Genomic DNA, 27,971 nt, shown 5'->3' with positions numbered 1-27,971 from the left:
CCCTCATCCTGCTCTGCAACATGTTGACATACTCAGAGAACTCACTTCTCCACGTGGAGATGTGGTGTAGACGAGAGTGGGAGTAAAACTCTGAGATGATCCCCCCGGTCTTCACCTTTGCTGATTGTTGGTCGTGGTTCGGAGGAGCGTAGTTTGAGGGAATGGGGTTGGCTGATAGGCTGTTGGTTTCCAGGGGGGTGGGGTTAGAAGGAAAGGTTTCAGCTGATAGGCTGTTGGTTTCAGGGGGTGGGGTTAGAAGGAAAGGTGTTGGCTGATAGGCTGTTGGTTTCTATGGGGGTGGGGTTAGAAGGAAAAGTGTTGGCTGATAGGCTGTTGGTTTCCAGGGGGTGGGGTTAGAAGGAAAAACATTGTGGTGGCTGCCATTCAGACAGACAGGGGAAGGGGAGGGGTTTGGGTTAGCAAGGGGGAGTGGTTTCTCAGGAGGGAAATCTGATTGAGACGGGAGATCCAGGGGGCGGGATGCCGAGGCAGCCATCGCCTCCTGATAGGTGGGCGGAGGGGGCTTGGGTCTCTGTTCATTGGCCAGTTGTGCGTGGTGTCTGTGGTGAGAGACAGGGGGAGGTCTGGGGGTGTCATGTTGGATAGGGGGTTTGGATAAGGGGCTGTCAGGCTGTGAGGGTATGGATTGGAGAGTATGGAGTAACCCCCTGTCTGGAGTGGGTGTGTGTCGTGTGGGGTTTGGGGAGAGGTCCAGAGGATTTATGGCACCATTCACAGGATGGGTGTGACCGTTGGTCAGAGTGGGGTCCTTCACCCCTCTGGGAGTTTTGACAGGACAGGGGTCCTCACCACCCAACTCTTGGACCCAGTTCATTTTGACGCTCCGAGTCTTTTCATAAGAGGTCAGTAATGATCCATTCCTATCGGACAGAGAGAGAAGTGAGAATTAAGAATCACAACATGGAACCACTGTTCTTTCTGTATTGGCTTTAGTATGTTATTATTAGGACAATACACAAACATGCAGTGCCCCCCACTTAATATTCATTCAATACTTTGTGCAACCTCCCTTTGCCAAGATAACAGCTCTGAGTCTTCTTCTATAATGCATAATGAGGTTGTAGAACTCATCTCTAGATCCTCCAGATTCCGAGGTCCAAGCTTGTGGACTCTCCTCTTCAGCTCATCCCACAGGTTTTCTATGGGGTTCAGGGGCCTGGGATGGCCATGGAAAAACCTTGATTCGGTGGTCAGTGAACCATTTTTGTTTTGATTTTGAGGTGTGCTTTGGATTATTGTCCTGCTGGAAGATCCAACCACAGCCCAGTTTAATCTTCCCAGCAGAGGCAGTCAGGTTTAGATTTTATATATGTTGGTACTTGATAGAGTCCATGATACCATGTATCCTAACACGTTGTCCAGGGCCCTTGGAAGAAAAACAGCCCCACAACATAAAAGATCCACGGGTTTGTACCACGGGGGAGATCTTAATTCTCTGAACCTTCAAGCTGCATACTGGACCCTATTCCAAATAAACTACTGAAAGAGCTGCTTCCTGTGCTTGGCCCTCCTATGTTGAACATAATAAACGGCTCTCTATCCACCGGATGTGTACCAAACTCACTAAAAGTGGCAGTAATAAAGCCTCTCTTGAAAAAGCCAAACCTTGACCCAGAAAATATAAAAAACTATCGGCCTATATCGAATCTTCCATTCCTCTCAAAACTCACTCAACTCACTGCCTTCCTGAAGACAAACAATGTATATGAAATGCTTCAGTCTGGTTTTAGAACCCATCATAGCACTGAGACTGCACTTGTGAAGGTGGTAAATGACCTTTTAATGGCGTCAGACCGAGGCTCTGCATCTGTCCTCGTGTTCCTAGACCTTAGTGTTGCTTTTGATACCATCGATCACCACATTCTTTTGGAGAGATTGGAAACCCAAATTGGTCTACACAGACAAGTTCTGGCCTGGTTTAGATCTTATCTGTCGGAAAGATATCAGTTTGTCTCTGTGAATGGTTTGTCCTCTGACAAATCAACTGTAAATTTCGGTGTTCCTCAAGGTTCCGTTTTAGGACCACTATTGTTTTCACTATATATTTTACCTCTTGGGGATGTTATTCGAAAACATAATGTTAACTTTCACTGCTATGCGGATGACACACAGCTGTACATTTCAATGAAACATGGTGAAGCCCCAAAATTGCCCTTGCTAGAAGCCTGTGTTTCAGATATAAGGAAGTGGATGGCTGCAAACTTTCTACTTTTATACTCGGACAAAACAGAGATGCTTGTTCTAGGTCTCAAGAAACAAAGAGATCTTCTGTTGAATCTGACAATTAATCTTGATGGTTGTACAGTCGTCTCAAATAAAACTGGGAAGGACCTCGGCATTACTCTGGACCCTGATCTCTCTTTTGACTGTTTCAAGGACAGCTTTTTTCCATCTACGTAACATTGCAAAAATCAGAAACTCTGTCCAAAAATGATGCAGAAAAATTAATCCATGCTTTTGTTACTTCTAAGTTAGACGACTACAATGCTCTACTTTCCGGCTACCTGGATAAAGCACTAAATAAACTTCAGTTAGTGCTAAGTACAGCTGCTAGAATCCTGACTAGAACCAAAAAATTTGATCATATTACTCCAGTGCTAGCCTCCCTACACTGGCTTCCTGTTAAGGCAAGGGCTGATTTCAAGGTTTTACTGCTAACCTGCAAAGCATTACATGGGCTTGCTCCTACCCATCTTTCCGATTTGGTCCTGCCGTACATACCTACACGTACGCTACGGTCACAAGACGCAGGCCTCCTAATTGTTCCTAGAATTTCGAAGCAAACAGCTGGAGGCAGGGCTTTCTCCTATAGAGCTCCATTTTTATGGAACGGTCTGCCTACCCATGTGAGAGACGCAGACTCGGTCTCAACCTTTAAGTCTTTACTGAAGACTCATCTCTTCAGTGGGACATTTGATTGAGTGTAGTCTGGCCCAGGAGTGTGAAGGTGACCAGAAAGGCTCTGGAGCAAAGAACCGCCCTTGCTTTCTCTGCCTGGTCGGTTCCCCTCTCTCCACTGGGATTCTCTGCCTCTAACCCTTTTACAGGGGCTGAGTCACTGGCTTACTGGTGCTCTTTCATGCCGTCCCTAGGAAGGGTGCTTCACTTGAGTGGGTTGAGTCACTGACGTGATTTTCCTTTCTGGGTTGGCGCCCCCCCCCCTTGGGTTGTGCCGTGGCGGAGATCTTTGTGGGCTATACCCGGCCTTGTCTCAGGATGGTAAGTTGGTGGTTGAAGATATCCCTCTAGTGGTGTGGGGGCTGTGCTTTGGCAAAGTGGGTGGGGTTATATCCTTTCTGTTTGGCCCTGTCCGGGGGTATCATCAGATGGGGCCACAGTGTCTCCTGACCCCTCCTGTTTCAGCCTCCAGTATTTATGCTGCAGTAGTTTATGTGTCGGGGGGCTAGGGTCAGTTTGTTATATCTGGAGTACTTCTCCTGTCTTATCTGCTGTCCTGTGTGAATTTAAGTATGCTCTCTCTAATTCTCTCTCTCTTTCTCTCTTTCTTTCTCTCTCTCTCAGAGGATCTGAGCCCTAGGACCATGCCTCAGGACTACCTGGCATGATGACTCCTTGCTGTCCCCAGTCCACCTGGCCGTGCTGCTGCTCCAGTTTCAACAGTTCTGCCTGCGGCTATGGAACCCTGACCTGTTCACCCGACGTACTACCTGTCCCAGAACTGCTGTTTTGAACTCTCTAGAGACAACAGGTGTGGTAGAGATACTCTTAATGATCGGCTATGAAAAGCCAACTGACATTTACTCCTGAGGTGCTGACTTGCTGCACCCTTGACAACTACTGTGATTATTATTATTATTTGATCATGCTGGTCATTTATGAACATTTGAACATCTTGGCCATGTTCTGTTATAATCTCCACCCGGCAGAGCCAGAAGAGGACTGGCCACCCCTCAGAGCCTGGTTCCTCTCTTGGTTTCTTCATAGGTTCCAGCCTTTCTAGGAAGTTTTTCCTAGCCACCCGTGCTTCTACATCTGCATTGCTTGCCGTTTGGTGTTTTAGGCTGAGTTTCTGTATAGCGCTTTGTGACATCAGCTGATGTAAAAAGGGCTTTATAAATACATTTCCTTGATTGATTGATCCACCACCATACTTCACAGTGTGGATGAGGTACTTTTCTGCAAGGCTATCTTTCAGTCTACACCAAACCCACCTCTGGTGTTTGTTTCCAAAAAGCTCTATTTTGGTCTCATTTGACCATAGAACCCGGTCCCATTGAAGCTCTATTTTGGACTCATTTGACCATAGAACCCGGTCCCATTGAAGCTCTATTTTGGTCTCATTTGACCATAGAACCCGGTCACATTGAAGCTCTATTTTGGTCTCATTTGACCATAGAACCCGGTCCCATTGAAGCTCTATTTTGGTCTCATTTGACCATAGAACCCGGTACCATTGAAACTCTATTTTGGTCTCATTTGACCATAGAGCCCGGTCCCATTGAAAGTTCCAGTAAAGTTTGGCGAACTGTAGGCGCTTGAGTTTGTTGTTTGATGACAGCAAAGGCTTTTTTTTATGGCAACCATCCCAAATAACTCGTGGTTATATAGGTGGCGTCTGATTGTAGTTTGAGATTTTCTGACCCCAAGACACAACTAACGTCTGCAATTCTCCAGCTGTGATCCTTGGAGATTTTTTGGCCACTCTAACCATCCTCCTCACCGTGCATGGGGTCAAAATAGACACACGTCCTCTTCCATGCTGATTATTAACATCTCCAGGTGCTTGGGCCTTTTCAAAAATAGACCGTTGATCTATTTTCTTATAGCCATTTCCTGATTTGTGCAGCTCAATAACCTTTTGTCGCACATCATTACTGTATTCTCAGATCTTTCCCACAGTGATGGATGACTATGGGAACTTGGCCTGTGTGTCACCTCATATTTATACCCCAGTGAAACAGGAAGTCATGGCTTACTACTTAAGTGTTCCTAATTACGCCGGTGAACTTAAAAACGTAAAATATGAATGGGAATAGAATTCAGTTATATTTTACTCATAAGAATTTCTAGGGGTGCCAATAATTGTGGCACACATGTTTCATAGAAAAATATTTAATTCACATTTATTTTTTTCAGTAATTTTACTTAAATTAAAGGTTCGATTTTTGTGAATATTTTGAATTAAAGACCAAGAAGATAAACAGCAAATTAAAAAAATTCAGCAGCCCGTAATGCTCATATTTACCAAGGGTGCCAATATTAGTGGAGGGCATTGTACAAATATCAAAATACTTCTAAAACACACTCACAGTCTGAAGTCCAGCTCCCGGTAGCTGTGCTGGAGGTGACTGGAGATACAGAGGATGGAAGGAGGTTGTGCCTGTCCAGGTTTAGAGTGTTCGTGGCTGGGGTTTGCAGGGACGGGACCAGGGGTCTGTGGGTGGGTGTAGGCTGAAGGAGGCTGGATGCAGCCTAACTTGGGTTGCCCGTGGCTGGGTGGGTGGTGGGTGATGTGCCCTGGGTCAGAGTAAAGGTGGTTTGAGGAAAAGGGGCTGAGGAGGCTGGGTCGTAGAGTGAGGTGCCTGGGCTGGGGGCTGAGGTGGCTGGGCTGGGGGCTGAGGTGGCTGGGGAGAGAGTGGCTGGGCTGTGGGTTGAGGTGGCTGGGGAGAGAGTGACTGGGCTGGGGACTGCGGTGGCTAGCTAGGGGGTTATAGTGTTTGGGTTGGGGGTGTAGATTGTCTGTGTGTAGATGACTGTGGCTGGATGTAGGAGTGTGGTGCCTGGGTAGGGGCTGCCCAAGGCTAGGGGCTGGGTTGTGGTTATTGAGGCTGTGGCTGGGTAGGTGCCGCCCATGGAGGGGTCCTGCAGGCTCTTGGCCCTGGTGAACAGACACACTGGGGAAGCTCAGTCCTTTCTGCTTGGCATAGAGCTGGTACTGCAGGTAGGACAGGAGATGGCCAGCCTTGATACTGTTGGAGGGAAAGAGGTATGTTCAAACACTAAGTATAATGTAGATTACACTACACTTAGACACCACACGCACACACACACACACACACACCACACGCACACACACACACACACACACACACACACACACACACACACACACACACACACACACACACACACACACACACACACACACACACACACACACACACACACACACACACACCTGTCAGTGATCCACTCTGGCCGGACCAACTTCTGGTCCCTCAGCTCCTGTATCTTACTGTTGGGCAGGTTGTTAGCGATGATGTGGGTGGTGTGAGAGTGGGAGTAGTACACGTGGAACTGACCCCCATGCAGCATCATCAGCCTGCGCAGCTCGTCCACACTGGGCTCTGGGCATAGAATTAGAATGAATAGAACTAAATCTGAAATGCGGAATCTACTCATTGTAATCCTATGGGTCTGTGGCTCTGTGCACACACACACACACAAGCAGGGTCGAGAGTAAGAACAGGGACAGACATATCTACGTCTGGACATATTATTACTGAATATTGGTCTTCTGGCTAATATTCATGATGTATATCCATATTGGTTTTACAGATATACTTCTTTAAGAGCAGAGGTCACAACAGAGAAGAGACGAGGAGAGATTAAGGAGTAATGTGATATAACCAAGCCTAACGCGTGCAACAGAGAGAGAGAGAGAGAATACTCCCTGTGATATTTGTAAAGTTAATTTACATATCCACTGTATCTTTCCTGTGGGTCAAAGAGAGATTCGACAGAAGAGGAGGAAAGAAATGGGATAAAAAAAGAGAAAGGATGATGAAGGCAGGAGGGAGAGGAGGGAGGAAGGCAGGAGGGAGGAGGGAGAGGGGGAGGGAGGAAGGCAGGAGGGAGAGGGGGAGGGAGGAAGGCAGGAGGGAGAGGGGGAGGGAGGAAGGCAGGAGGGAGAAAGGAGGAGGAAGGCAGGAGGGAGAAAGGAGGAGGAAGGCAGGAGGGAGAGGGGGAGGGAGGAAGGCAGGAGGGAGAAAGGAGGAGGAAGGCAGGAGGGAGAAAGGAGGAAGAAGGCAGGAGGGAGAAGGGGAGGGAGGAAGGCAGGAGGGAGAAGGGGAGGAAGAAGGCAGGAGGGAGAAGGGGAGGAAGGCAGGAGGGAGAAAGGAGGAGGAAGGGAGAAGGGAGAAAGGAGGAGGAAGGCAGGAGGGAGAAAGGAGAAGGGAGAGGGGGACCGAGGAAGGAGAAAGGAGGAGGAAGGCAGGAGGGGGAAAGGAGGAGGAAGGGAGAAGGGAGAGGGGGAGGGAGGAAGGAGAAAGGAGGAGGAAGGCAGGAGGGAGAAAGGAGGAGGAAGGGAGAAGGGAGAGGGGGAGGGAGGAAGGAGAAAGGAGGAGGAAGGCAGGAGGGGGAAAGGAGGAGGAAGGGAGAAGGGAGAGGGGGAGGGAGGAAGGAGAAAGGAGGAGGAAGACAGGAGGGGGAAAGGAGGAGGAAGGGAGAGGGGGAGGGAGGAGGAAGGGAGAAGGGAGAGGGGGAGGGAGGAAGGAGGAGGAAGGGAGAAGGGAGAGGGGAGGGAGGAAGGAGGAGGAAGGGAGAGGGGGAGGGAGGAAGGAGGAGGAAGGGAGAAGGGAGAGGGGGAGGGAGGAAGGAAGGAGGAGGAAGGGAGAAGGGAGAGGGGGAGGGAGGAAGGAGGAGGAAGGGAGAAGGGAGAGGGGGAGGGAGGAAGGAGGAGGTAGGGAGAAGGGAGAGGGGGAGGGAGGAAGGAGGAGGAAGGCAAGGAGCAGTGGTGGAATAAGTACCCAGTTGTCATACTGTAGTAAAAGTAAAGACACCTTAATAGAAAATGACTCAAGTCAAAGTCGCCCAGTAAACTACTACTTGAGTAAAAGTATTTGATTTTTAATATACTTACTGTAAGTATCTCAAAATTCTAAAGGCACTCGCACATCCAAGCTTATTTTTGCAGGTGCATGGAAACAATAAGGAACCTGCACACTGCTCTTGATAGTATCACTGATATTTAATAAGCTTACGTATCGGCCTCACGGCCTTCGTCAGAGTTTTTGTGAGTTTTTTAAATTAGCACCCTTATATAGACCTAGCCCCGCCCACATCCGTTCCACCGTCGAATGGGGTTGGAGGAGAAGGAAACACATATTAGTGCTACCAAATATAACAATATGCATTTCATAAATATTCAAATTAAGTGTGTACATAAAACGTCTGTAAAACAGGTCTGTAAAATCACAATGAGGACATCGACCTAACAAGCAAGTTTTCATAAATCATTGGGTACAGTGCAAGAAAAATGTCAGAGTCATCTGGAATAGGGGCATAATTCATGTTAAAATTTACAACATAACATACATAGGAATTTCATCATTAAGAACTTTAGGAAATAATGTCTGGAGGGTAAAAATCCAAAAACATTCTCTTTTACTCAGAGTATTATTAATATCACTTCCCCCATCTGATATCTTAACTTTCTCTATGCCACAAAATCTAAAAAAGGGAGAAATGTCATGCTTCAGGTCATTAAAATGTATTGTGACTGGATAATCCCTGTCGTTTCTCCTAATTGAACTTTTACATTCACTGATTCTCTGTCTGAGAGAACGAGAGGTTGAACCTACATGGCACAGCCCATATGGACATTTAATAATGGAGATAACATGGGTGGTGGAGCACGTACTGATGTCATTTAGTTGGAACCATTTTCCTGTATGTGGGTGGAGGGCGTAAAAGAGAGGGCGTAAAAGAGAGGGCGTACAAGAGAGGGGGTAAAAGAGAGGGGTAAAAGAGAGGGGGTACAAGAGAGGGGTAAAAGAGAGGGGGTACAAGAGAGGGGATAAAAGAGAGGGGGTACAAGAGAGGGGGTAAAAGAGCCTGGCTGATTTACTTTTGTGGCAGTTGGCATGGACCAATGTATTGCGTAAATTGCGACTTCTCCTATATACAATGAGTGGTGGATTCAGCAGGCAAAGCTGGGTCTGATGATATAACATGCCAGTGTTTCTTAACAGCATCTCCCACTTTTCGCGAGTTCAAAGTAAACTCAGCAAAAAAAGAAACTTCCTCTCACTGTCAACTGCGTCTATTTTCAGCAAACTTAACATGGGTAAATATTTGCATGAACATAACAAAATTCAAAACCCGAGACATAAACTGAACAAGTTCCACAGACATGTGACTAACAGAAATGGAATAATGTGCCCCTCAACAAAGAGAGTAACAGTCAGTATCTGGTGTGGCCACCAGCTGCATTAAGTACTGCAGTGCATCTCCTCCTCATGGACTGCATCAGATTAGCCAGATGTTACCCCACTCTTCCACCAAGTCACCTCCAAGTTCCCAGACATTTCTGGGGGTAATGGCCCTAGCCCTCACCCTCCAATCCAACAGTTCCCAGACGTGGTTAATGGGAATGAGATCCGGGCTCTTCGCTGGCCATGGCAGAACACTGACATTCCTTTCTTGTAGGAAATCACACACAGAATGAGCAATATGGCTGGTGGCATTGTCATGCTGGAGGGTCATGTCAGGATGAGCCTGCAGGAAGTGTACCACATGAGGGAAGAGGATGTCTTCCCTGTAACGCACAGGTTTGAGATTGCCTGCAATGACAACAAGCTCAGTCCGATGATGCTGTGACACACCGCCCCAGACCATGACGGACCCTCCACCTCCAAATCGATCCCGCTCCAGAGTACAGGCCTCGGTGTAACGCTCATTCCTTCGACGATAAATGTGAATCCGACTATCATCCCTGGTGAGACAAAACCACGACTCGTCAGTGAAGAGCACTTTTTGCCAGTCCTGTCTGGTCCAGCGACGGTGGGTTTGTGCCCATAGACGACGTTGTTGCCGATGATGTAAGGCAGGTCCTCACCAGACAACAGGCCTACACGCCCCCAGTCCAGCCTTTCTTAGCCTATTGTGGACAGTCTGGAGGGCTTGTGCATTCCGATCCTGTGCAGGTGTTGTTACATGTGGTCTGCCACTGCAAGAACGATCAGCTGTCCGTCCTGTCTCCCTGTAGCGCTGTCTTAGGCATCTCAAAGTACGGACATTGCAATGTATTGCCCTGGCCACATCTGCAGTCCTCATGCCTCTTTGCAGTATGCCTAAGGCACGTTCGCGCATATCAGCAGGGACCCTGGGCATCTTTCTTTGGTGTTTTTCAGAGTCAGTAGAAAGGCCTCTTTAGTGTCCTAAGTTTTCACAACTGTAACCTTAATTGCCTTAACGACCGTTCCACAGGTGCATGTTCATGAATTGTTTATGGTTCATTGAACAAGCATAGGAAACCGTGTTTAAACCCTTTACAATGGAGATCTGTGAAGTTATTTGGATTTTTACTAATTATTTTGAAAGACAGGGTCCTAAAAAAGGGCAGTTTCTTTTTTTGCTGAGTTTATATGTAGTTGTGAACATTACAGTGTTCTTTAGCACTAGCGGGTCTTTTGTGTAGTAGTTCATCTCAGGCTTTCCCTAATGCCAAATTAAGATCTTAATCCACACCTTGTGGAGAACAGCCTCTTCTTATAAACCGAATGCACATCTCTGCTGCTTTTTCTAGATAGTCCTCTGTGGAGTGGCATATATGGCACAGTCTGAAAAACTAGCTTCTTGGAAGTCCTCTTTTTAATGGCTCAGCATGGAAGCTGTCCCCCTGTAATAGAGTATTTCTGTCCATTTATTTTCTATACAGCGTTGTAAACAGGGTTCCATTTGATTTCTCAATCCACATATCGAGTTAATGAACACATTTAGTGTCACATTCAATAGTGAATTTGAGATTTGGGTCAATGCCACTGATTAATGCCATGAAGTCGGACAGCTCTTCTCCATATGCAAAAAATGTCCTAAACATATCGATACCACTTCAGGACGTTATTAAAAAATTGATTTTCATTTTCATTATTAACAAAACGTTCTTCGAAAAGACCCACAATGAGTAGCATAGCTCGGAGCGAATGTGGAGCCTATCGGTGTTCCATTCGTTGATCATTAAACCTGAAATACAGTTGAAGTTGGAAGTTTACAAACACCTTAGCCAAATACATTTAAACTCAGTTTATCACAATTCCTGACATTTAGTCCTAGTAAAAATACCGTCTTAGGTCAGTTAGGATCACCACTTTATTTTAAGAATGTGAAATGTCAGAATAATAGTAGAGAGAAGGATTTATTTCAGCTTTTATTTCCTTCAACACATTCCCAGTGGGTCAGAAGTTTACGTACACTCAATTAGTATTTGGTAGCATTCCCATTAAATTGTTTAACTTGGGTCAAACGTTTCGGGTAGCCTTCCACAAACTAATTTTGGCCCATTCCTCCTGACAGAGCTGGTGTAACTGAGTCAGGTTTGTAGGCCTCCTTGCTCGCACACGCTTTTTCAGTTCTGCTCACAAATGTTCTATGGGATTGAGGTCAGGGCTTTGTGATGGCCACTCCAAAACCTTGACTTTGTTGTCCTTAAGCCATTTTGCCACAACTTTGGAAGTATGCTTGGGGTCATTGTCCATTTGGAAGAACCATTTGCAACCAAGCTTTAACTTCCTGATTGATGTCTTGAGATGTTGCTTCAATATATAAACATAATGTTCCTTCCTCATGTCATCATCTATTGTGTGAAGTGCATCAGTCCCTCCTGCAGCAAAGCACCCCCACAACACGATGCTGCCACCCCCGTGCTTCACGTTTGGGATGGTGTTCTTCGTCTTGCAAGCATCCCCCTTTTTCCTCCAGAAATAACGATGATCATCATGGCCAAACAGTTCTATTTTTGTTTCATCAGACCAGAGAACATTTCTCAAAAAAGTACAATCTTTGTCCCCATGTGCAGTTGCAAACCGTAGTCTGGCTTTTTTATGGAGGTTTGGAGCAGTGACTTCTTCCTTGCTGAGCAGCCTTTCAGATTATGTCGATATAGGACTCGTTTTACTGTGGATATAGATACTTTTGTACCTGTTTCCTCCAGCATCTTCACAAGGTCCTTTGCTGTTGTTCTGGGATGGATTTGCACTTTTCGCACCAAAATACATTCATCTCTAGGAAACAGAACACGTCTCCTTCCTGAGCGGTATGACGACTGGGTGGTCCCATGGTGTTTATACTTGCGTACTATTGTTTGTACAGATAAACGTGGTACCTTCAGGCGTTTAGAAAATGCTTCCGAGGATGAACCAGACTTGTGGAGGTCTACAATTTTTTTCTGAGCTGTTGGCTGATTTCTTTAGATGTTCCCATGATGTTAAGCAAAGAGGCACTGAGTTTGAAGGTAAGCCGTGAAATATATTCACAGGTACACCTCCAATTGACTCAAATTTTGTCAATTAGCCTATCAGAAGCTTCTAAAGTCATGACATCATTTTCTGGAATTCTCCAAGCTGTTGAAAGGCACAGTCAGCTTAGTGTATGTAAATTTACACTGGAATTGTAATACAGTGAATTATAAGTGAAATAATCTGTCTGTAAACAATTGTTGGAAAAATTACTTGTGTCATGCACAACGTAGATGTCCTACCCAACCTGACAAAACTATAGTTCTTTAACAAGAAATTTGTGGAGTGGTTGAAAAATGAGTTTTAATGACTCCAACCTAAGTGTATGTGAACTTCCTGCTTCAACTGTAGTTATAAGTCAAAACATATTGAGCCAGCTATAGAAGTTTGGTGGTGGGTATTTCTTAGTATCTCTGTTTCTCAAATAGTGGCAGCTCTTTTCTTTTCCTTTGCCTCCAACCCCATTTGACAGTGGAACGGATGTGGGCGGGGCTAGGTCTATATAAGGGTGCTAATTTAAAAAACTCACAAAAGCTCTGACGAAGGCCGTGAGGCCGATACGTAAGCTTATTAAAGAGCAGCGATACTATCAAGAGCAGTGATACTATAAAGAGCAGTGATACTATCAAGAGCAGTGATACTATCAAGAGCAGTGAGCAGTGATACTATCAAGAGCAGTGAGCAGTGATACTATCAAGAGCAGTGATACTATCAAGAGCAGTGAGCAGTGATACTATCAAGAGCAGTGATACTATCAAGAGCAGTGATACTATAAAGAGCAGTGATACTATCAAGAGCAGTGAGCAGTGATACTATCAAGAGCAGTGATACTATAAAGAGCAGTGATACTATCAAGAGCAGTGAGCAGTGATACTATCAAGAGCAGTGATACTATCAAGAGCAGTGATACTATCAAGAGCAGTGAGCAGTGATACTATCAAGAGCAGTGATACTATAAAGAGCAGTGATACTATAAAGAGCAGTGATACTATAAAGAGCAGTGTGCAAATCAAAGTTTATTTGTCACGTGCGCCGAATACAGTGGCATGCTTACTTACAGGCTCTAACCAACAGTGCAATTTAAAATATATATATATAAAAAAGGTGTTAGGTAAGTAAAGAAATAAAAACAACAGTAAAAAGACGGTGAAAAATGACAGTAGAGGTTATAACAGTAGTGAGGCTATAACAGTAGTGAGGTTATATACAGTAGTGAGGCTATAACAGTAGTGAGGTACTATATACAGTAGTGAGGTTATATATAAGTGAGCAGTAGTGAGGCTATAACAGTAGTGAGGTTATATACAGTAGTGAGGTTATATAAGTAGTGAGGTTATATACAGTGAGGTATATAAGTGAGGTTATATACAGTAGTGAGGTTATATACAGTAGTTTATTTGTAGTGAGGTTATATACAGTGTGAGGCTATAACAGTAGTGAGGCTATAACAGTAGTGAGGTTAAAATAGTGAGGCTATAACAGTAAATAACAGTGTTAGGTATAGTAAAGAAATAAAAAGGCATACAGTAAAGGCTAATACAGTAGTGAGGCTATATACAGTAGTGAGGTTATATACAGTAGTGAGGTTATAACAGTAGTGAGACTACAACAGTAGTGAGGTTATATACAGTAGTGAGGTTATATATAGTAGTGAGGTTATAACGGTAGTGAGGCTATAACAGTAGTGAGGCTATATACAGTAGTGAGGCTATAACAGTAGTGAGGTTATAACAGTAGTGAGGTTATAACAGTAGTGAGGCTATATACAGTAGTGAGGCTATAACAGTAGTGAGGCTATAACAGTAGTGAGGCTATATACAGTAGTGAGGCTATATACAGTAGTGAGGTTATATACAGTAGTGAGGTTATAACAGTAGTGAGGCTATAACAGTAGTGAGGTTATATACAGTAGTGAGGTTATATATAGTAGTGAGGTTATAACGGTAGTGAGGCTATAACAGTAGTGAGGTTATATACAGTAGTGAGGTTATAACAGTAGTGAGGCTATATACAGTAGTGAGGTTATATACAGTAGTGAGGTTATATACAGTAGTGAGGTTATAACAGTAGTGAGGTTATATACAGTAGTGAGGCTATATACAGTAGTGAGGCTATAACAGTAGTGAGGCTATAACAGTAGTGAGGCTATAACAGTAGTGAGGCTATAACAGTACTGAGGTTATAACAGTAGTGAGGTTATATACAGTAGTGAGGTTATAACAGTAGTGAGGTTATAACAGTAGTGAGGTTATATACAGTAGTGAGGTTATAACAGTAGTGAGGTTATATAGAGTAGTGGGGTTATATACAGTAGTGAGGTTATAACAGTAGTGAGGCTATAACAGTAGTGAGGCTATATACAGTAGTGAGGTTATAACAGTAACGAGGTTATAACAGTAGTGAGAATATAACAGTAGTGAGAATATAACAGTAGTGAGGCTATAATAGTAGTGAGGCTATAACAGTAGTGAGGCTAAAAACAGTTGTGAGGCTATAACAGCAGTGATTCTATAACAGTTGTGAGGCTATAACAGCAGTGATTCTATAACAGTAGTGGGGCTATATATAGTAGTGAGGTTATATACAGTAGTGAGGCTATAACAGTAGTGAGGTTATATACAGTAGTGAGGCTATAACAGTAGTGAGGTTATATACAGTAGTGAGGTTATAACAGTAGTGAGGTTATATACAGTAGTGAGGTTATAACAGTAGTGAGGTTATATACAGTAGTGAGGTTATATACAGTAGTGAGGCTATAACAGTAGTGAGGCTATAACAGTAGTGAGGCTATAACAGTAGTGAGGCTATAACAGTAGTGAGGTTATAACAGTAGTGAGGTTATATACAGTAGTGAGGTTATAACAGTAGTGAGGTTATAACAGTAGTGAGGTTATATACAGTAGTGAGGTTATAACAGTAGTGAGGTTATATAGAGTAGTGGGGTTATATACAGTAGTGAGGTTATAACAGTAGTGAGGTTATATACAGTAGTGAGGTTATATACAGTAGTGAGGCTAGCAGCAGTAGCGTAAAAGAGGGGTTGGGGGGCACACAATGCAAATAGTCCAGGTAACCATTTGATTACCTGTTCAGGAGTCTTATGGCTTGGGGGTAAAAACTTTTGAGAAGCCTTTTTGTCCAAAACCTGGCACTCCGGTACCGCTTGCCATGTGCCATGTGGTAGTAGAGAGAACAGTCTGTGGCTGGGGTCTTTGACTATTTTTAGGGCCTTCTTCTGACACCACCTAGTGTAGAGGTCCTGGATGGCAGACAGCTTAGCCCCTGTGATGTACTGTGGCATACGCACTACCCTCTGTAGTGCCTTAAGGTCAGAGGCCGAGCAGTTGCCGTACCAGGCAGTGATGCAACCAGTGCTCTTGATGTTGCAGCTGTAGAACCTCATGAGGATCTGAGGACCCATGCCATATCTTTTTAGTTTCCTGAGGGGCTTTGTCGCGCCCTCTTCACAACTGTCTTAGTGTGTTTGGACCATGTTAGTTTGGGGATGACCAGGGATGTTCTCCTGATGGGTGTGTGAATTAGACCACATGTTCATGTCCTGCTAAGCATTCAAAAAGTAACAAGTACTTTTGGGTGTCGGGGTGTGAAAAAGTACATTATTTTCTTTGGGAATGTAGTGAAGTAAAATTTGTCAAAAATATAAAATAGTCAAATACAGATACCAAAGTAATACTTTAAAGTGTTTTTACTATAGCACTTTACACCACTGGGAAGGAGAGGGGAAAGGGGGAGGAAGGCTATGTGGGAAAACAGAATAAAGAGGCAGAAAGTTAAACATACAACCAATTGAAGAACTGAACCCCACATCAACCATGTCTATTATCTAGTAATACAGACAGACAGACAGACAGACAGACAGACAGACAGACAGACAGACAGACAGACAGACAGACAGACAGACGTGTCGGACACTTTCTGTCTGTCTGTCTGTCTGACAGACAGAAAGTGTAGTCAAGTAGCTATATGAGGGCTCACGCTAGCATCAGTGGGGTAAGGGTGTGGTATAGGTTAACGCCCATTTGTCCCACCTGTGTACCCTTTGACATAGATGGCCACCCCAGTGAAGATGCTGGAGCAGGCTCCATCTTTCGGCTTCTCTCTCGGGGCGTCCAGCTTAAACTGCTCATCCAGCTTGGACACCTTGGAAGCCATGTATCCACCCTGCGTACACACACCCAAACACAACAACCTTAGAATTTGTTTTAGCAAGAATACTCAGCCCCACATTTCAGACTGATATGAACATGCACAACTACGGGTCCTCTTATCATGTCCGACACACAGAACACGTCCTCTTATCATGTCCAACACACAGAGCACGTCCTCTTATCATGTCCGACACACAGAGCACGTCCTCTTATCATGTCCGACACACAGAGCAACTCCTCTCATCATGTCCGACACATAGTCCTCTTATCATGTCCGACACAGAGTCCTCTTATCATGTCCGACACATAGAGTCCTCTTATCATGTCCGACACATAGAGAGTCCTCTCATCATGTCCGACACACAGAGAGTCCTCATCATGTCCGACACAGAGTCCTCTTATCATGTCCGACACATAGTCCTTTTATCATGTCCGACACATAGTCCTTTTATCATGTCCTACACATAGAGTCCTCTTATCATGTCCGACACAGAGTCCTCTTATCATGTCCGACACATAGAGTCCTCTTATCATGTCTGACACACAGAGTCCTCTTATCATGTCCGACACATAGAGTCCTCTTATCATGTATGACACATAGAGTCCTCTTATCATGTCCGACACATAGAGTCCTCTTATCATGTCCGACACATAGAGTCCTCTTATCATGTCCGACACATAGAGAGTCCTCTTATCATGTCCGACACATAGAGTCCTCTTATCATGTCCGACACATAGAGAGTCCTCTTATCATGTGCGACACAGAGTCCTCTCATCATGTCCGACACATAGTCCTTTTATCATGTCCGACACAGAGTCCTCTTATCATGTCCGACACAGAGTCCTCTCATCATGTCCGACACACAGAGAGTCCTCATCATGTCCGACACACAGAGAGTCCTCATCATGTCCGACACACAGAGAGTCCTCATCATGTCCGACACACAGAGAGTCCTCATCATGTCCGACACAGAGTCCTCTTATCATGTCCGACACATAGTCCTTTTATCATGTCCGACACAGAGTCCTCTCATCATGTCCGACACAGAGAGTCCTCTCATCATGTCCGACACACAGAGCACGTCCTCTCATCATGTCCGACACACAGAACACGTCCTCTCATCATGTCCGACACACAGAGCACGAGCCTCTCATGTCCGACACACAGAACACGTCCTCTCATCATGTCCGACACACAGAACACGCCCTCTCATCATGTCCGACACACAGAACACGTCCTTTCATCATGTCCGACACAGAGAGTCCTCTCATCATGTCCGACCTCAGAGTCCTCTCATCATGTCCGACACAGAGTCCTCTCATCATGTCCGACACACAGAGCACGTCCTCTCATCATGTCCGACACACAGAACACGTCCTCTCATCATGTCCGACACACAGAGCACGTCCTCTCATGTCCGACACACAGAACACGTCCTCTCATCATGTCCGACACACAGAACACGTCCTCTCATCATGTCCGACACACAGAGCACGTCCTCTCATGTCCGACACACAGAACACGTCCTCTCATGTCCGACACACAGAGCACGTCCTCTCATCATGTCCGACACACAGAGCACGTTCTCTCATCATGTCCGACACACAGAGCACGTCCTCTCATCATGTCCGACACACAGAGCACGTCCTCTCTTGCTTTATAGTCTTAACCTATCCTTCCTCATCAGTGTATATAATCACACAAGTAACTGAAGTAACTGACTATCGCCCCGTAGCACTCACTTCTGTCATCATGAAGTGCTTTGAGAGACTAGTTAAGGATCATATCACCTCCACCCTACCCGATACCCTAGATCCACTCCAATTTGCATACCGCCCCAATAGATCCACGGATGATGCAATCGCCATCGCACTGCCCTATCCCATCTCGACAAGAGGAATACCTATGTAAGAATGCTGTTCATTGACTACAGCTCAGAATTCAACACCATAGTACACTCCAAACCCTCCAAACTCATCATTAAGTTGGAGGGTCTGAATCCCACCTATGCAACTGGGTCCTGGACATCCTGATGGGCCGCCCCCAGGTGGTGAAGGTAGGAAACAACACCTCCACTACGCTGATCCTCAACACAGGGGCCCCACAAGGGTGTGTTCTCAGCCCCCTCCTGTACTCCCTGTTCACCTATGACTGCGTGGCCACGCACGCCTCCAACTCAATCATCAAGTTTGCAGACGACACAACAGTGGTTCTGATTACCAACAACGACGAGACAGTCTAAAGGGAGGAGGTGAGGGCCTGGCAGAGTGGTGCCAGGAAAATAACCTCTCCCTCAACGTCAACAAAAAAAAAGAAGCTGATTGTGCACTTCAGGAGACAAGAGAGAGCATGTCCTCATTCACATCGACGGGACCGCAGTGGAGAAGGTGAAAAGCTTCAAGTTGCTCGGTGTACATTTCACTGATGATCTGAAATGGTCCACCCACACAGACAGTGAGGTGAAGAAGGTGCAACAGCACTTCTTCAACCTCAGGAGGCTGAAGAAATTTGGCTTGTCCCACAAACTTTTACAGATGCACCATTGAGAGCATCCTGTCGGGCTGTATCACCGCCTGGGGTACACTGCCTGCCCTCCAGAACATCTACAGCACCCGATGTCAGAGGAATGCCAAAAAGATCAAGGGACCTCAGCTACCTGAGCCGCGGCCTGTTCACCCTGCTATCATCCAGAAGGCGAGGTCAGTACAGGACAGGTGCATCAAAGCTGGGACTGAGAGACTGAAAAACAGGTTCTATCTCAAGGCCATCAGATTGTTAAATAGCCATCACTAGCCGGCCTCCACACAGCTCCCTGCCCTGAACTTAGTCACTGTCACTAGCTGGCTACCACCCTGGCTACCACCCGGTGACTCAACCCTGCACCTTAGAGGCTGCTGCCCTATGTAAACTATATATAAATATGTGGACACCCCTTCAAATTAGTGTATTTGGTTATTTCAACCACACCCATTGCTGACAGGTGTATAAATTAGAGTGCACAGCCATGCAATCTCCATAGACAAAGATTGGCAGTAGAATGGCCTTACTGAAGAGTTCAGTGACTTTTGATGTCACCTTTCCAACAAGTCAGTTTGTCAAATTTCTTCCCTGCTACACCTGCCCCAGTCAACTGTAAGTGCTGTTATTGTGAAGTGGAAACATCTAGGAGCAACAACGGCTCAGCCGCAAAGTGGTAGGCCACACAAGCTCACAGAAGTGCTGAAGGACGTAAAAATAGTCTGTCCTTGGTTGCAACACTCAGAGTGGTGTAGAGTGGTTGGAGTGGTGTAAAGCTCACCGCCATTGGACTCTGGAGCAGTGGAAACGCGTTCTCTGGAGTGATGAATCATGTTTCAACATCTGGCAGTCCAACGGACGACTCTGGGTTTGGAGGATGCCAGGAGAACGCTACCTGCCCCCAATGCATTGTGCAACTGTAAAGCTGGTGGAGGAGGAATAATGGTCTGGGGCTGTTTTTCATGGTTTGGGCTAGGCCACTTAGTTCCAGTGAAGGGAAATCTTAATGCTACAGCATACAGTGACGTTCTAGACGATTCTGTGCTTCCAACTTTGTGGCAACAGTTTGGCGAAGGTCCTTTCCTGTTTCAGCATGACAATGCCCACATGCACAAAGCGAGGTCCATACAGAAATGTTTTTTTCAAGATCGCTGTGGAAGAACTTGACTGGCCTGCACAGAGCCCTGACCTCAACCCCACCGAACACCTTTGGGATGAATTGGAATGCCAACTGCGAGCCAGGCCTAATCGCCCAACATCAGTGCCCGACCTCACTAATGCTTATGGCTGAATGGAACAAGTCCCCGCAGCAATTTTCCAACATCTAGTGGAACGCCTTCCCAGAAGTGTAGAGGCTGTTATAGGCTGGTGTAGTCGCAAAGGGGGGCCAACTCCTTATTAAAAGTCCATGATTTTGGAATGAGACGTTTGGCTTGTATTGGTGATAGACACAGGGAGATGTACATCAGGCCCCACCCTATATAAGTGAATGTGGGAGATTGGTGGTTCATTAAGCTGACTACATATTATTTCACCCTCCTTGGTCTCTTTGTCCCGAACACACACACACACACACACACACACACACACACACACACACACACACACACACACACACACACACACACACACACACACACACACACACACACACACACACACACACACACACACGTTGCTCTCCCCCTCATGAGTGCCTCTTTCTCTCTCAGAAGGTGTGACTATGGTGAAACAACCATCACCCTCTCTCTTATTACATTCTTTTTCCAATATCCCTCTGCACACTTTAGTTCTGGCCTTGAGAATCATAGCTCTGCTCACAACACTGAGGCCTCCTCAAACCACCTCCTCTAACGGCTTTAGAGTCCATTTCATCTGCTTGTCTGTGGTCCAATTTGACATGAGGCGGTTTTCGGTGCTCAAGGAGAGCTCATATAGATTTTGGAGTGTCCTCTCCCTTTAGCACCGACCCCAGCCTCAGTCAGCAACCCACTACCAACTGAGCCACATCTGTTGAATGAACAGAGACACACAGTCAGACAGACAATCACTGTCAAACCTGTGTGCTAACTTGCCTGTCACCTGTAGCTGACTGCTGTGATTGAAGCGTGTGACTTAGATCCTGCCAGGGCCAGAAGCTCAAATCATGCAAATGAGCAGGAAGAACACTCAGGTCAGTTCAAAAGGGAGGAGACATCACAGAAGAAGAATAGGCTTCAGAAAGGAGGAGAAGTAGGCTGAAACGAAAAGGAGGATGGAGATATGCTACGGACAAAGGCACAGAAAAAAATACAGAGAGCGATAGTGCGTCTTGCTTGTTGGAGAAAAAATCTTAGTCTAATCCGAGGTGAGTGATCGCTGTTCTGATATCCAGAAGCTCTTTTTTTCCGTAAGATACGGTTGCAGAAACATTATGTGCAAAATAAGTTACAAATAACGCAAAAAAACCCACAATAGCACAATTGGTTGGACGCCCGTAAAACTGCTGCCATTTCTTCTGGTGCCATTTTAACTGGACTATCTGCATTGTGTCTCGCCACCCCCTCTTTTACGCTACTGCTACTCTGTTCATCAATTATGCATAGTCACTTTAACTATATCTACATGTACATACTACCTCAATCATCCCGACTAACTCGTGTCTGTATGTAACCTCACTACTGTATATAACCTCACTACTGTTATAACCTCACTACTGTATATAACCCCACTACTCTATATAACCTCACTACTGTTATAACCTCACTACTGTATATAACCTCACTACTGTATATAACCTCACTACTGTATATAACCTCACTACCGTATATAACCTCACTACCGTATATAACCTCACTACTGTTATAACCGCACTACTGTATATAACCTCACTACTGTTATAACCTCACTACTGTATATAACCTCACTACTGTATATAATCTCACTACTGTTATAACCTCACTACTGTATATAACCTCACGACAGTTATAACCTCACTACTGTTATAACCTCACTACTGTTATAACCTCACTACTGTATATAACCTCACTACTGTTATAACCTCACTACTGATATAACCTCACTACTGTTATAACCTCACTACTGTATATAGCCTCACTACTGTTATAACCTCACTACTGTTATAACCTCACTACTGTTATAGCCTCACTACTGTTATAACCTCACTACTGTATATAGCCTCACCACTGTTATAACCTCACTACTGTTATAGCCTCACTACTGTATATAGCCTCACTACTGTTATAACCTCACTACTGTTATAACCTCACTACTGCATGTAACCTCACTACTGTTATAACCTCACTACTGTTATAACCTCACTACTGTATATAACCTCACTACTGTATATAACCTCACTACTGTTATAACCTCACTACTGTTATAACCTCACTACTGTATATAACCTCACTACTGTTATAACCTCACTACTGTTATAACCGCACTACTGTATATAACCTCACTACTGTATATAACCTCACTACTGTTATAATCTCACTACTGTTATAACCTCACTACTGTTATAACCTCACTACTGTTTATAATCTCACTACTGTATATAATCTCACTACTGTTATAACCTCACTACTGTTATAACCTCACTACTGTTATAACCTCACTACTCTATATAACCGCACTACTGTTATAACCTCACTACTGTTATAACCTCACTACTGTATATAACCTCACTACTGTATATGACCTCACTACTATATAAGCTCACTACTCTATATAACCTCACTACCGTATATAACCTCACTACCGTATATAACCTCACTACCGTATATAACCTCACTACCGTATATAACCTCAATACTGTATATAACCTCACTACTGTATATAACCTCACTACTGTTTATAACCTCATTACTGTTATAACCTCACTACTGTATATAACCTCACTACTGTTATAACCTCACTACTGTATATAACCCCACAACAGTTATAACCTCACTACTGTTATAACCTCACTACTGTATATAGCCTCACTACTGTATATAACCTCACTACTGTTATAACCTCACTACTGTTATAACCTCACTACTGTATATAGCCTCACTACTGTTATAACCTCACTACTGTTATAACCTCACTACTGTTATAACCTCACTACTGTATATAACCTCACTACTGTATATAACCTCACTACTGGTATAACCTCACTACCGTTATAGCCTCACTACTGTATATAGCCTCACTACTGTATATAGCCTCACTACTGTTATAACCTCACTACTGTTATAACCTCACTACTGTATAACCTCACTACTGTTATAACCTCACTACTGTATATAACCTCACTACTGTATATAACCTCACTACTGTATATAACCTCACTACTGTTATAACCTCACTAATGTTATAGCCTCACTACTGTATATAACCTCACTACTGTATATAACCTCACTACTGTATATAACCTCACTACTGTATATAACATCACTACTGTTATAACCTCACTACTGGTATATCCTCACTACTGTTATAGCCTCACTACTGTTATAACCTCACTACTGTTATAGTCTCACTACTGTTATAACCTCACTACTGTATATAACCTCACTACTGTATATAACCTCACTACTTTTATAATCTCACTACTGTATATAACCTCACTACTGTTATAACCTCACTACTGTTATAACCTCACTACTGTTATAACCTCACTACTGTATATAACCTCACTACTGTTATAACCTCACTACTGTTATAACCTCACTACTGTTATAACCTCCCTACTGTTATAACCCACTACTACTGTATATAACCTCACTACTGTTATAACCTCACTACTGTTATAACCTCACTACTGTATATAACCTCACTACTGTTATAACCTCACTACTGTATATAACCTCACTACTGTATATAACCTCACTACTGTTATAATAACCTCACTACTGTTATAACCTCACTACTGTATATAACCTCACTACTGTATATAACCTCACTACTGTTATAACCTCACTAATGGTATAACCTCACTACTGTATATAGCCTCACTACTGGATATAACCTCACTACTGTATATAACCTCACTACTGTATATAACCTCACTACTGTATATAACATCACTACTGTTATAACCTCACTACTGTTATAGCCTCACTACTGTTATAGCCTCACTACTGTTATAACCTCACTACTGTTATAGCCTCACTACTGTTATAACCTCACTACTGTTATAACCTCACTACTGTTATAACCTCACTACTGTATATAACCTCACTACTGTTATAACCTCACTACTGTATATAACCTCACTACTGTTATAACCTCACTACTGTATATAACCTCACTACTGTTATAACCTCCCTACTGTTATAAACTCACTACTGTATATAACCTCACTACTGTTATAACCTCACTACTGTTATAACCTCACTACTGTTATAACCTCACTACTGTTATAACCTCCCTACTGTTATAACCTCCCTACTGTATATAACCTCACTACTGTTATAACCTCCCTACTGTTATAACCTCCCTACTGTTATAACCTCACTACTGTTATAACCTCACTACTGTTATAACCTCACTACTGTTATAACCTCACTACTGTTATAACCTCACTACTGTTATAACCTCACTACTGTTATAACCTCACTACTGTTATAACCTCACTACTGTATATAACCTCACTACTGTTATAACCTCACTACTGTATATAACCTCACTACTGTTATAACCTCACTACTACTGTATATAACCTCACTACTGTTATAACCTCACTACTGTTATAACCTCACTACTGTTATAACCTCCCTACTGTTATAACCTCCTACTGTTATAACCTCACTACTGTATATAACCTCACTACTGTTATAACCTCACTACTGTTATAACCTCACTACTGTTATAACCTCCCTACTGTTATAACCTCACTACTGTTATAACCTCCCTACTGTTATAACCTCACTACTGTTATAACCTCACTACTGTTACACCTCACTACTGTTATAACCTCACTACTGTTATAACCTCACTACTGTTATAACCTCACTACTGTTATAACCTCCCTACTGTTATAACCTCCTACTGTTATAACCTCACTACTGTTATAACCTCCTACTGTTATAACCTCCCTACTGTTATAACCTCCCTACTGTTATAACCTCACTACTGTTATAACCTCACTACTGTTATAACCTCACTACTGTTATAGCCGCGCTGTCTTTTTACTGTTGTTTTTATTTCTCTACTTACCTGTTGTTCACCTAATACCACCTGTAAGTAAGCATTTCACTGTAAGGTCAACCTCCACCTGTTGTATTCGGTGCACGTGACAAATAAACATGGATTTGACTATCCTGCAGGTGAATAAGCTGGATGTGGAGGTCCTGGGCTGGCATGATTACACGTGGTCTGCGGTTGTGAGGCCAATTGGACGTACTGCCAAATTCTCTAAAATGATGTGGAGGCTTCTTATTGTAGATTTAACCTTCATTTAACCAGGCAAATCAGTTAAGAACAAATTCTTATTTACAATGACTGCCTACACCGGCCAAACCCGGACCAATTGTGCGCCGCCCTTTGGGACTCCCAATCATGGCCGGTTGTGATACAGCGTGGATTCGAACCAGGTTGTCTGTAATGATGCCTCAAGCACTGAGATGCAGTGCCTTAGACCGCTGCGCCGCTCGGGAGCCCTAAAATGAACTAAACATTACATTATCTGGCAACAGCTCTGGTGGACATTCTTACACCTGTCAGGTGAATGGATTTTCTTGGTAAAGGAGAAATGCTTACAAACAGGGATGTAAACACATTTGTGCAAAATAAATTAAGAAAAATAAGCTTTTTGTGCTTATGGAACATTTCTGGGATCTTTTATATCAGCTCATGAAACCAACACTTTAAATGTTGCATTTATATTTGTGTTCAGTATAATATGACCACTCTATGGAAAGAAGAGACTCCTCTGAGGGTAACCCAGTGCAGATTTAAAACATTAAAACAAGTATTTTTGTGGGGGTTAAATATGTACCCCACCCCAAAAAAAAGTTATTTCCTGAGCTTTCTTATCTCCTAGATACAGGACAGACCCTTCAAAACATTAATGATTTATACTTTTACTGTCTCTATTGCCTTTTTATCCATGTGTTATTCAATGTGTTTCTATGGGCTATAGTAGTACAGGCCAAATTCAATGTGTTTCTATGGGCTATAGTAGTACAGGCCAAATTCAATGTGTTTCTATGGGCTACAGTAGTACAGGCCAAATTCAATGTGTTTCTATGGGCTATAGTAGTACAGGCCAAATTCAATGTGTTTCTATGGGCTATAGTAGTACAGGCCAAATTCAATGTGTTTCTATGGGCTATAGTAGTACAGGCCAAATTCAATGTGTTTCTATGGGCTATAGTAGTACAGGCCAAATTCAATGTGTTTCTATGGGCTATAGTAGTACAGGCCAAATTCAATGTGTTTCTATGGGCTCTATGGGCTATAGTAGTACAGGCCAAATTCAATGTGTTTCTATGGGCTATAGTAGTACAGGCCAAATTCAATGTGTTTCTATGGGCTATAGTAGTACAGGCCAAATTCAATGTGTTTCTATGGGCTATAGTAGTACAGGCCAAATTCAATGTGTTTCTATGGGCTGTAGTAGTACAGGCCAAATTCAATGTGTTTCTATGGGCCAAATTCAATGTGTTTCTATGGTAGTACAGGCCAAATTCAATGTGTTTCTATGGGCTATAGTAGTACAGGCCAAATTCAATGTGTTTCTATGGGCTATAGTAGTACAGGCCAAATTCAATGTGTTTATATGGGCTATAGTAGTACAGGCCAAATTCAATGTGTTTCTATGGGCTATAGTAGTACAGGCCAAATTCAATGTGTTTATATGGGCTATAGTAGTACAGGCCAAATCCAATGTGTTTCTATGGGCTATAGTAGTACAGGCCAAATTCAATGTGTTTCTATGGGCTATAGTAGTACAGGCCAAATTCAAAGTTATCAAATCATTTTTTTTTATGTATACCTACATGGGTCCTAAAATTCTAAATCAAATAGCAAAAAAGTATCCATGATGACCATCTTAAAACAATTAAATATGTTAGTTTAGTAGAACCCCCCCCCAACTCCAGCCTCTCCCTTTTTATGTCAGCTCTGTTAGATATGATGTACTGTAGCTAGCTAACAATGCTCTCCTCACTGACTCTAGCCTACTGTACTGAAAATCATTCAAGCAAGTAGGTTACTGGGGTCACGCTTGCAGGCCTTGCTGGAGTTGGTTACAGATATAGCCAGTCCCTTTTCTAACTAACCTTTCTCCTTGCTTCCTCCCTCCTCGATCTGAACACGAACAGTTATTAGTGGTCGACCTGCATTGCGAGAACTGGCTGTGGCTGGACCACACCGTACATGTGTGAAACAGGACAACTATAAGTATCCCCTATTTGACCTTTTGATAAACAACCAAATGTAGCTGGCTAACAGAATTAATCATGTGTCGCAGCACCACACTCTGCACAAATTGTGTGTGCAGTGGGAAAACGTTGCTTACATCGAAATCCTGTTACATAATTGCTCAACACTGAATCGACAACAAGAGGTGTGCACGAGTGTGCTACAAAGTGTCCACACACACTCTGCACAGTTCCCATTGTAAAAGCGGTAGTGACTTTGCTACTCACCTTTCCTCTCTGACTGACTTGTCCTGATACCAAGCAGCTAAATGTCGCTCTCGCAGGCTTCTAACCCGTCTAGGAGGCAGTGGAGTTATTCCTTATTTGGAGTTTGGTGTAACTGTCGTGGTCTTCCAAGTTTGACATCCTCTCGTGGTTCTTTCATTATTTTCGATCACCCTTCTATGTGTACTCTCCATTTTCAGCAGCCTGGCTGCTTTTTTCCCTCTCTCGCTCTCCCTCTCAACTCCGCGGTTCCTCCCGTCACTGTTTACCGGCTTGAACCCTCCTCCCTGTCAGGTCAGTGAAAGCTCGCATTGCCGCTGGCTGGGGTTATCGTGCCACCCAGTGGCGAGTCAACAACACTACATTTGACGCAGCGCCGTGAAGGGACAAGTTCCATTTCATTTATCATTTCCCTTAGCCCTTATCTCCT

At 43.9% G+C, this 27,971-nt stretch overlaps 1 protein-coding gene across 1 annotated transcript; it reads right to left on the bottom strand.

The window, feature by feature from the left end:
- Positions 1-21: 21 nt before the first annotated feature.
- LOC121846209 (extensin-like) lies at positions 22-27,851 on the bottom strand. The gene is made up of 5 exons (XM_042319872.1): positions 27,545-27,851; positions 16,268-16,400; positions 6,161-6,329; positions 5,292-5,951; positions 22-881 (listed from the first exon to the last, which is right to left on the bottom strand). The coding sequence occupies exons 2-5, from the start codon at positions 16,389-16,391 to the stop codon at positions 290-292; spliced, it is 1,545 nt and encodes a 514-aa protein (XP_042175806.1). The 5' UTR covers positions 16,392-16,400; positions 27,545-27,851; the 3' UTR covers positions 22-289.
- Positions 27,852-27,971: the final 120 nt, after the last annotated feature.

The sequence above is a fragment of the Oncorhynchus tshawytscha genome, linkage group LG03 (assembly GCF_018296145.1).
Source record: "Oncorhynchus tshawytscha isolate Ot180627B linkage group LG03, Otsh_v2.0, whole genome shotgun sequence".
Classification (NCBI taxonomy): domain Eukaryota; kingdom Metazoa; phylum Chordata; class Actinopteri; order Salmoniformes; family Salmonidae; genus Oncorhynchus; species Oncorhynchus tshawytscha.
Note: the sequence above shows the minus strand (reverse complement) of the source record. Positions and strands in the feature narration are given on the sequence as shown.